A 12,076-nucleotide genomic window follows, 5' to 3' on the forward strand; every position below is an offset into this window, starting at 1 on the left:
AGATGCATACACTTATCCAAAGAGTTTTTAGCTTACTTCTTTTGATTAAGGGCTAAATTACTACAGTTCTACGATGTCTGCATATTAAATCAATTCTACTAATGAAGGCCACTGGTTGAGTAACCTGCTAAACCTGCACACAGGAATTATTAACAAAGATCAAGGAAAGGAAAATTAAAAGAAAAGGCTTAGCAGTCTATACTTTCGATCTTGCCTTTTTTTTTTTTTCATTCCAAAGCCCAATGCAACTGAAAGTTGCTTTGATCAGAATCCAAACACAGCTGTATTATACGAGCACTACAAACAGAACAAACCTGCAGGCAGATAGTGAGGCTGCAGGAGGAGAATGTCTGACTCAAACGCATTAAGTAAAATGTTGCGGTTCCAGCAGCTTTTAGAAGCTTTTGCTGCTTAACTCATCCAAAGACTGTGTACAAACTGTTTTTTTCCATAATACCCCCAGTACTCCACAGATACATAGAATAGCCCTGATCCTGTGAGGAGACCAGATGTGCAAAGAATCCACACAAGAAGTGTTCTTTTTTCATTAGCCCATTAAACAGTACGGGTATCGAAATATTTTATTAACAATTGGATATGTAGAAGCTACTATGGTTTAGAAGTTGTGTGTTATGTTGTGTTTAGCCACCTCTAGATAGAAACCTGACACTTGCAAAATTGAGTATTTGTAATTCTGTTACTATCAACATATTTAAATTATATTTTGATAAATATGCATTACTGAAAATAATAGAAACCATTCACCTTTTGAAGAATGGGAGTAAATTTCTGTACTAAAACTAGTTGGGGTACACAAGAAAAACAATTTTTTTCAGAGATTCCAGTGTACATTTAAGTCCCTCTAAGTCTTCTCCTCTCAAGATTTAAAAAAATACTGCTCATATTCTTTCAACTTTGGAGTAGTTGTATTTACTACATAACTTTCTCAGCTAAAATGAGCTATATGCTAGCACACACATTCCTGCTCAGGAACCGGAGGAGATAGAGAACTTAATAAGTGAACTGTAAACATAATTTGCTGATCACAGTGCCTGCTTCTTCAAGATTCTGAAAGACAGACACTTCTTTTCTAGACTGTCAGACTATCATGAATCAACTTATGTTCTCTGTGTCCCACAAGAAACTTTACAGTACTTGACAGTGACAACAGAAGCTTTCTTGAGCTGCCACCAAAGCAGTATCAGGTTGAATTTCAAAGGAATTTTCTTCCTACTTGTGTTATCTATATTGGGAGATGGCACTAAATAATACTACCAGCCCCCAAGTACATGACACCACATTAATGCTGGTCTTTCTGTACTTTGAAAAACATGACAGTGAAAACACAGAAAACTGAGATCTCATGATGCCTCGTGGATACCAAGGCCTGTTTGAGGAAAGCTGGCAGGATGATGGAATGGCAAGCTCGCTGTCTCTTCCTCTCCACAGCAACAACTTATGTTGCAGCTAACAAACAGAACCAAAGTGATCAAGCTGGCTACAACAGCCACTGAGAAATTCAGAAGGACATTTGAATTTGCCTGAAGCTGTTCATACCCTGCCCCCCCAAACCTCCCAGGGCCGGTTTGTAAACAGAAATAGTTTGTGGGTATGCTTCTAAAAACACACATTCAAATGGACAAGAGCAGTTAGCACTGGTGAAATGCAGCATTGTTTACAAAACAGTGATTACCTACCTGACAATATCCTACTGCTTTATTGTGATGCCCATATGCTACCAATACATTGTAGAGTGTGTGTTGCAAACACGGATCAGCGGTTTTGCGGAATTTTACATTATCTGGAAACGTTCTGTTCATATCTAAACAAAAGGGGAAAAGACCAAAATTAAGAGCTGTTCCTTGTCAGTTTCCAAAAAAACTTTTATAGGTCTTCTGAAGTACAACTGAAGCTTCACTATGGTTCATTGAACTGTTGTTTTAGTGGATTAATGTTAAGAAACAGCTTTACCTCCATTTTGGCTAAAAGGGCACTTGCATTCAAGGATAATCTATTCCTAGAAAGAATAATCGTATTAGTGTACAGAAACCAATTTCAAGCAGATCTAAAGAAATTCTCCTGCAGATTGGACTCCCTCCATGTCTGACTGCAAAGGCTTAAATGAAAGTAAACCAGGTATTTAGACTGACAGACACAAGACATGCCAGATGTATCAAGTCAAATGGCATGAAATGAGTTTGCCTCTAGGAAAGCACATTCTCATAACAAATCAGATGAGTTTCTACCAAACAGTAGCAGCCAAAAAACCCCAGACCTGTTCCCGCAGCTGCCAACTTCCACTTAAAAATCACTTTTTAAAATTTAACTTTCTCATGATGTGATCATGAGAAGAGTTGTGCCTTCACTGGTGCAAGATCATCAAGAATGGGAGTGGTTTCTGATAACCAAGCAGCAGAGCACATTCCCACATACTTCAAGCTCAACACTTAACCAAGTAAAGAGTATGCAATTACTGATAATTCCAACCATTAATTTCTTTACAAACAAACATTAATAGTAGCATTCATCTCTCTTTACAAAGATCAAAAAATTAGATGTGCAAGTTTGAGCTAGTCACTCCAAAACAGCTCCTAATTGTTGGAAAAAAAAACAGGCAGAGTTAATTTTTGGCCTGCTTCACTCCATAAAGAGAAAACCTGAGGTCACTGGCACAGAGCTGTGCATCTGATCTTTAAATAGAATTTTTCTCTCCAACTTAAACGTCTAAAAGTAACTTTGCAGATTTTCAAAACCCAAGAGTCATTAATAAAATATGAGTAGTTGTTTGGGTTATATTTAACAACAACAAATTGGGTTAAAGTTAAAAACAAACTTCAGTAACAGCACTTCCGTACAGATCTTCATGTCCTAAGAATTATCACTTTTTATCAGTCTTTTCCGGCATAAAGGAAGAAGTCTGTTACAGCTTTGACACAAAGTTCAGCTATAAGCAACCAAAGGAAGAAAGCTCCCCAAAATCATGAATAGTGTAGTGGAAGTCACATGCATGAAGAAGTTATCACACTAATTGCTATTTCTTCCTTTTAAAGAGAACAAATCATTTACGGGAAAATATTTCACTTCACCTCTCATGTATATGAGAGGAAAAACACAAAGAAAAAGATAATTTTTGAACAACAGACAGTTGCAGGATAAATTTCTTTTGCTTCTTCTTGTTAGGAGGATTATGTAGCATAGTATTTGCATAATCAGAATTTATTCTTTATTAAAGTATATGCAAAATGCTACATTAAAGGTTAATACTGAATTTTAGCCATGGTCTTCTCCCCAGATATGCAGAGAAAGAGTGAGGGGAGAATAAGGAAAGTCCATCACATACAAAGCAGGGACTACTCCAACTGAACTAGTCTGTAATTTCACAGCCTGCAACTGAGAGAATCAGCTGCAACTTGTTTTCTGATTGCAGAGCATGTTTTTTCTCACAAGGACTGAGGGAAGCCTTCCCTAGTTTTATGAAGGATTTAAAACTTTCCTTTATATATAGTACCAATATTTTCATTTAGGGTGAGGGGATGGAGACAAAAAACAAGATACAAGAGCTAAAAAGCTTTATCCTTAATAGAAGATATGGAGCATGGTCTTATAGGACTCCTTGTGCCAGATTATTCCTTTGAGCACAAGAGCAGAGGATCCCATTCCCCCCCCCATCCTGCCCTTTCTGCTCCATTTACATGCTCTTACTCTTCCTCCAGTTCTGAGGCTACTCTGACTCAAGATAAGGGTACTCAACCCTCCACAGGCACACACAAGCCAATGTTTTACCATCCTACAAGATGAGGGTCAGAGATCACTTGAGACAAATGGAAGGAGCAGGCAAAGGCTGTTCATTTGGCTTCACCACTTACATCCACTTTAATCCATCTTTTCCAGGGGAGACATCCAAACACCTCCTTCTCATGATCTGCACAGCCTCTGACACCCTGTCCATTAATCTACTTCGCTCTTAATAGACATGACTGTCCAGAGGAACACAACCTCAAACTAATCCAGTTTTGGGGGAAAAAAAAAAAAATCAGAGTTCTTTTGAAACAGCAAAATGAACATTAGAATCTTACACTGCTCGATAAATCCCAAAATTCTGACTATCTTTTCATTATGTGCAGATCTGCTGCTTATAAGTAAACTAGGTATGGGAGCACAGAACCAGGACGGGGTCACAATGAAAAGACTAGCTACTCTTTTGTAGTAAATTCAGATTAAATCCCAATAGCAATCTTTCAGCTCTCTGAGCTGGCAGTTTTATGCTGCCATAAAACAAAAACAACCACCAGCTTTCCTGCTCATTTATCTCTGTGTAGCAACCATGAGAAGACCACTGGCTTCTCTCTTCCTTCTCATGAGTCTGCAGTATTTCAACCTCATTCAGTAATAAAAACAGGCAGAATACATTAGCCCCAGTTTATAAAACAGATGTCTATTTTGGTACCAAGAACCACAGTCATTGATGCTATTTCTGGAGCAAAGAGATTTGAAAGCACAGTCCAGAAAACAAATGCCTTTGGAACCAGTCTCGTGCTTTTCCTATTTAGATTGCTTCAAAAGTCATGCATCGTCATGACAATCTTCTTCACCTTGCTATCTCGTCCTTCCTTTTTGTCCTGATCCCTGCCAGGACAGAGTTAACTTCTGCAGTAGCTGGGAGGGGGTATGGCTATAGGGCCTGGAGGTTGTCCTACACTACCACACCAATGCCAGGGGCCTGGGAAAGGGACTGTCTTCCAGGAAGAAGGGGTTCCATCCAGTTGAGAAAGTTGCAGAGGGAGCCGCCTGGTATCGTCTACTATAATTTGTTCTCTTCCTGTGTGAATTGTTTTATATACCTTTTGTTATTAATACTGTTGCTGTTACTGTTAATTTTCTTACTCATTGCTGTTTCCAGTAAATTGCTCTTATCCCAACCCATGATCTTTGCCTTTTGTCCCTCCAACTGGAGGTGGGGAGAGGAACTGGCAGGTGGTTTTAGTGGGAGTGCAAAACTGAAGAATACATTTCCTAAACCATGGCACTTTTACTTTCATGTCATGGTACCTCCCACTCCAAGACACAGGTGGTCGGTAAATTACACAAGTATTTTTATAACTAATATATCCTACTCCACTTATGGTCATTTCTTTGCCACTGCTACATCTGTGATGTGCATCTGCTCTGAGGAGTTTCCAGGCAGGTGATTTTTTTCTTACATAGTAGAGAGCAGAGCAAAAATTCACTTCAGCTGTCACTCAAAAACTCCACTGCAAATCCAGAATAATGTTAGGCCATAAATTGCAACTTGTAAAAACAGTATACTTAAAGAGTATTTTAGATTTGTTATAACTGGGTGTTTAGCAGTCATCCTCAAGCTTCTTCCGGTAACACCTGGAACTATAAATTGTTTTGGAGGCTTGGGGGGTTTGTTTGTTTTAAGTTAAGGTCAAGTTTTTCATTAACTAAAGTCAGAAAAACTGACCCTCAAAAGCCCCACTACCAAGTAACAGTTCAAGAGCTTTTAGCAGTCAAGAAAGCCAACCAGGTTAGGATTTCCTACAAAAGAACAATATTGCCACTGTATAAATCTGAGAAGCACATGCATAAATTCCAGTCCCCTTCATCTCCAAAAGATGATACAAGAATTAGAGAAATTACAGAAAGAATGGCAACAAGGAAGACCACAGATATAAAATGGCTACCATATATAGCACAAACCCAGGTGGATAAAAGCTAATTAGTTGAGAGGGAGATGTTTAACAGCATTGAGACAGCACAAATCTGCAAAATCATGAGCAAATTTTTTAAATTTTTTCCCATCCAACATTATTAGGTACAAACATGCAGCATGTCTTGGCAACTCTTGAAACTGCAGATAACTGGAGGCTAGGAAAAACATTCTGAGGAAGTGCCACTACACACTTTACTCCTCCAGTTCTCTTTTCAGCTGTTCTAGTAGCCCAAAGACCACACGAGGCAGCCGTTTGGATATGACCTGTCAGGGCTCCTCTTACGGAAAGCCACAAGAGCTGACAATGATCTTCCCTTTCATCTTGCATGGTTAAATGCTTTAAACTCACCTGAAAATTCCCAACTTCCACTCAGTTTCAGAGATGCTTCAGAGAAGCTTCTCATTGCTTTGATACTAAAATATTCCCTGTCTCCAGTGAAATGGCAATGACCATTGTTTGAATTACTTTTCTGACCCTGTCATAAACTCAGCTAAGATCCTGCAACTATCATCCAATCCACAGTCAGATCCTTATGCCAGCAGTCACACAGCACAGCTCAGGCTCTTGGACTTCACGGCACCTACAATTTCTCCTCATGAAATGCAAGAGTAGAAACACAGATTAGCTGCATGTACATGCCTGAGCACTTGCAGACACAGACACACTTCTGTCCAGTAGTGTGTTTTTCAATGGAGAGAAAGGACAAGATACAAGAGCTAAAATTCAAAACAGACCAGCCTAAAGGAAGCTTGCCCCAAGGGAGCTACAACTTACAATCGAGTCTTTCTGCACCCAGCACATAGCCTCTGCATTAGGACAGCCACTTCTTATTTTACAACATCATTTGTCCTACTAAGCTTTACTATAATAGGGCATGAAAAACAAAGTGTTGCTGGAATGCATGCCCTTCTAAATGCGTACATAAACTAAGTCATGAAAATTTAGACACCTGCATTCTTTCAGCTCTTTTTTAATGGTTAGAGTAAGAAGCCTGTTCCCTCCTACATTTTTCTTAAAAAACCAAAAATGTTCAAAGAGCAAATACCATATAAAATAAAGTAGCAATAAAGCTCATCAGATCAGAATCAGGAAGTTAAAGGGCAAAAATGGTGAAAGAACAGATTACAGATTTAATTAGCTGAAAGACTTCCGTTGCTATTACTAATCAGATTTTTCTTTAAAGCTTAGACCATTTCTTCACACAGTCTACCTCCCCTTTTTAACCTGATTATACCACATCAAAGACTTTCCCATATGAAAACTAGTTTCAAATATACATGAAAATTGTTTGCAGCTTCTGGGCATGTGAAAGAAAGAGGACACATTGGCTCTTACACATTTTAAATTGAATTTGAAATAAAGTTTTTGGTTGGCCTGGTCCTCCTGTCCCTCCCCTGGGAAAAAAGAAAAAAGTGTGATTGCTGTTCTCTTGTTTATAAACCCCAGCACTGTGCTGGGCTGTAACTTCACAACTATGGGAATAAATACTGCACCGTTGCCTGAAAATTCTGGAAAGTGCAAATATGGAAGCAAACAGCAGCACAATTCCACAATAAAGCTTACCTCGCTTTATTATTAAAAACAACTACAGTAATGGGAGAACAACACTTGAAGGAACAAAATCAAAGTCAAGCAACAATTCACACTGAAAGAGTACTCAGCCAAAGCCCACTATAAAATGTGCACAGTCAACAGGAGCATAAGTTCATTAAACACACTAACCACAAAGTTTACATACACCTTAAGTTCTTTGTTCCTTTCATCCCTCCTAGGTCCACGTTGGTTCTCCCTTTCTGAAGGAGGAGTGTCTGAAATCTTTATTATACTTTTTCCCCTCCAATAAAATCTTCCCAGCCATTTTTCTTTACCTTTTCTTTCACTTGCTCCACATTATTTTCTCTTCCACAGTTCTCCAATCAATGCAGTACCTCTTCCGAACTTTATTTCCTCCATAGTTCACAAACAGATCTTTATCCTCTCCCACTATTTTTCCTCCCCCACAAATAAATTTTTATTTCATTTAAACCTGTGGGGAAAGCCACCTACTGACCTTTCCTATTTTTGTCTAGTACTGGAAAAAAGTTGTTTTCAACTCTCTCTGGCAGCACTTTTACCCCAGTTGAATAGTTTGATGTTTATCCAGACCCTTACTGCGGTGGGCTTTAGAAAGTCATCTTACTAGCCCCCTCTTTATTCATAGTAAGAGCTCTACTGTTTCTAGTTCTGAGCAGGATATAAGCCTGCAGATTTTCTGGCTAGTCTCCATATTCATAGGAACATGAAGTTTATACTCCAAAATACCTTACTAAGGCGTGTAGTCCCAAAAGCCCAAAGTACTACTGTTGTGGGGAAAGGCAGAGAAGAAACTCTGCAGAAACCAGCAGTTTTTGGATGCTTATCCAACTTGAATAAAAATCCATAACACCCAAACTTTAAGTACCTGGGTTTCTGCATGAGGAAAAAGACAACCTGCCTTTCTAACCAAACGACCTCAGCATTGTACCGGAGCAGAGCCCAGCCTCTTGACTTTTTAATTGGACAATTCAGCCAATATCAGCTTGGCCACAAAGGCTCTGCTGTAGCAGGTTTCAGGACAAGTTACATCAAACTCTTACTTGCTTGTCCTCACCTACTGCCTTTTTCCTCCCAGTGGATCAGCCTAAGATCTGGGTACCCCTATAACCTGCCATCAGTACTGGCCACTGATCCATGTTCACAGAAAGCACACATGAAAACGCATTTGTACAGGAGAGGGGTTTCACCTCTCCTCTGCTCCTGCATTTCTCCTAGGGATTTACATTTAGTGTTTAATGTTTTATGCATCCAGTGGATTCCCCCACCTTTCTTTTTATCAAATTCCTTTTTAAACCAGTTCATCCTTCTAACCTCTACAGCACAGTAACAACTCTTCTAAACCTGCAGCACAGCAAATTTCATTCAGTGTCCTTGGTTCTTATGTTACAAGAAACAAATAATTGCTCCTTATTCACCTTCTTTGCACCATTTATAATTAATAGAAATCTATTGGCAGCTTTTTTTTGTCTATCTTCTTACTTAACCTGAAATCCTAACATACTTCACCTGCCTCATATGGGCCTCTGTGGCACATCTTCAACCATCCCTGTTTCAGTGTCCTATGGGACAGAATTAAGGAGAAACAGACTCAAAGGCAAGTGTCATGGCTCAAAGTTACAACTCTTCAATCACTTTTATGACACTGCAATGTTTTCTAGTTTATTCCTTCTCAAATAATTTCTAATCTTCCTTAAAAGCATTCCTTAATGCTTTTAACCACACGATGAACCTGGAAAGATCTGTGCTGTTAAAGAGCTTATGGCTAATCTAATTCAGCACTTAAACCACTACTACAGAAACATCAAGTTTTCCATTACATAACTTGATCTCCAACACTTAAGGCCATAGGATGGACAAATACAGATAAACAGCATTATCAAGAGAATAACCTGTTTTGATTGCTTCAAGCAGCTTGGCATTCTTCTCTCCTTCAAGCAGTCTGTGGTAATACCCAGGGTTTTGTTCCATGTTGGTTTGGGCCCCACTCACAATCATCCAGACCAATGCACGGTGTTCATTGGGGATGCCTTTCCTGATATATCTCTTCACTGCAAGACAAAAAGTTTGATTTTATTTGTTCATTTTTAAATAAATAAAAAATATCCAACTGAATTATTCTTTTTTAAATGAGCAGCCTGAAGTTAAGAAGTCATAGAAAAACTCCTAACTGAGTATTATTATATTTTCTCTCCTATGCTACCATTTTAGGATAAGCATTTACTTTTCAGCTGAATAGTATATTTTAGATTTACTCCTAAGTTCTTGTCACTCAGACTCTCCCCTCAGATCTTCAGACTCAGGTTTTCCTCTCTCCTCTCTTCCCTTGTGCAAATTTTGAATCCTTTCCTCTTCTTCTTTTTTCTGGATGGAGATACAAACAGCAAAGCTTCCCCCTTGATCTTTGTCCTTTTTCATTCAGACAAACACTGACTTGACTCTTCCTACACCACCAGTGGCCTCTGACACGATGCCTTTGCCCATTTAGCTCTAACATCAATGGCCATCTTCCCCTAACCCTAGGGCTTCAGCTCAGCACCTGACCACTGAAATACAGCAGAAACTGAGGATTATGAAATATGTGCCTCCTGTCTAAATGAGCCCTGCAAGAACTGGACTGATGTGAGTGAGCAGCAGCTGACTTTTTCCTAGAATAACTGTGGAAGTCTTTTCAAATCTAGAGTAGCTCTTATCTCCTGTATCATTTTCATCATAAGGGTGTGCTTCAGGGTTTTTTTTAAAGCAGATGATTCAGTGTAAATAACTATGATGCAAAATTACAGGAAGAAGCATCAGGCTAATGACAACGAAAGCAGCTTCCTCCTGGGAATGGTATGAAAAACATTAATAAGGAGTCAATGCCGCTTACGGGTACACAGTCCTAAATCAGCTTTACCTTTTCTGACCCAAAAAGACAGCTGAATGTTTGAGATTCTTCCCTTTTTTCGCAGAGAAGAAAATAACAAGTGAAACAGACATTTTGTACTAAATGAATCATGTTGTATCAATAAAAGCATCAACTTCTCCTCTCTAAATTTTATGGGACTCAAATCCTTGTGGGGATTTTTATTCCGCCCACACATTACCACACACAATATCACTACCTAGCCAGGTTTTATTGAATCACAGTTCTGTAATAAATGCTGCCTAAATTACAGGCCTTAAAAACAACAGAGTGAAGCAAGGTTGTACAACTCAGCCAGACACCTTCTAAATACATTCCACCAAATTACAACTGCCTATCCTTTAGGATCCAAAGCTGCTTCCCCTGTGTCACCTAACATAAAGATGCACATATAATGAGCATTTCACCCACCTAAAATCTGGTGTTTTCTCTCAAAGAAACATAGTGGTAATAAATGCCTGGTCTGCAGGGTACAGTTTTTGTTTAGCTTTTCAATGAGGATTTATATTATGGGCAACAGACTCCACAGTTCTAGCTGTAAAGTTACCTTAACAATCTTCTTTTAGACTGGAAATAATTCACTTGTTTCCATGGTGGTTTAATAATCCCCACTTCATCTCTTTAACAAGATTTTGAACTGTAATGCTCAAGAAATCCTATAAATCAACATACAGGAATGACTATCAAGAACCAGTTCTATTTAGATTAACAAAGGACATTCAGATGAGCCTAGAAACAAACTTACTGGCTTAAATACTGGCATTTTAGCACATAATATAGCATTTTAGCACATAATCCCAATGGCATTTTTTTCTGGAACAACTGTAAATTCTGGAAACATAGCCAACACTGATATCCAACAATACACGTTAAACTCAAGAGAAGCATGGACAAGCCCTTGACAGTGGCACAAGGGGAAAGCAGGCTGCAGCACAGCACACACTCATTATTCCTCAGTGCCATCATTCTCATGGCAATAGACAGCCAGGGGCTTGTACCACCCCAAGTGACTACTGACCCAGCTCCCTCACTCCCTGAGGAATTGCAAAAGCCCTTTACATTGTGTTTTTTTCCCCTCACACCATTATAATACTTGCTAGGATCTGCAAACTGGCCTTCAGAAGCAGCAAAATAGTTTTGAAAAGGAGGACAGCTGCAGTTTAATATATATCATTTATATATGGAGATAGACATAGATATATTCTATAAATAGAGTTGTGTTTATACAAATATATATATATATATATATATATATATATATATATATATATATATATATATATATCACACTGCAGAATACTCTCCCACTGTAACATCTGGGAACTTAGATGAAGCCAGATTGTGCATAGGTCTCCACCCATACATCCAATACCAGCTGTAAAACAAGGGCTTGATCTCAAAAGAAGCACTGTTGAATACCCCCAAGCCCTGCACACAGAATCACTCTCAGGACAATCATAGTAGGTGGTCTAAATTCTAGACCATACACAGGTAAGAAATATCTTTAGGTAAAATTTTAGGCCTCTGTTCATTAACAAAATATGAAACATCAATTTTTAGGAAACCCTCCCCCCCCTTCATAACTCAATTGCCTCTGACACTTAATGCCAGTTTCACGAGTTTAGAGTCACACTTTATGAATGTGGTTTCCTTTTTACAAGAAAAAACAGCTACCTGATAGGGTAGCAGTCTAAAAGTGATAAGTACCCAAAGTAACTTTCAAGAGAAAAATATGCAGAAAATAACATTTCTCTAATATTGTACCCTACTTACAGTAACAAGATGTAAAAATAAGTAATTTCAACCTGCCTGTCCCTGTTTGATGGTAGAATATGAGAATTTTGGAGACTTCTGCTTCAAGGCAAATGTTGCATTGCCTTTT

General features: G+C 38.7%; 1 protein-coding gene across 2 annotated transcripts in view; it reads right to left on the reverse strand.

The window, feature by feature from the left end:
- The window catches only part of GRTP1 (growth hormone regulated TBC protein 1), a 34,475-nt gene that overhangs the window by 17,398 nt on the left and 5,001 nt on the right, over positions 1 to 12,076 (reverse strand). For both annotated transcript variants that reach the window (XM_084226294.1, XM_084226293.1), the window contains exons 3-4: positions 9,182 to 9,340; positions 1,698 to 1,822 (exon numbers count right to left, since the gene is read on the reverse strand). In XM_084226294.1, the coding sequence (XP_084082420.1) occupies positions 1,698 to 1,822; positions 9,182 to 9,340 (284 nt within the window). The remainder of the gene's footprint in view (positions 1 to 1,697; positions 1,823 to 9,181; positions 9,341 to 12,076) is intronic.

Source organism: Fringilla coelebs (genome assembly GCF_963513975.1).
Source record: "Fringilla coelebs genome assembly, chromosome: 2".
Taxonomy (NCBI): domain Eukaryota; kingdom Metazoa; phylum Chordata; class Aves; order Passeriformes; family Fringillidae; genus Fringilla; species Fringilla coelebs.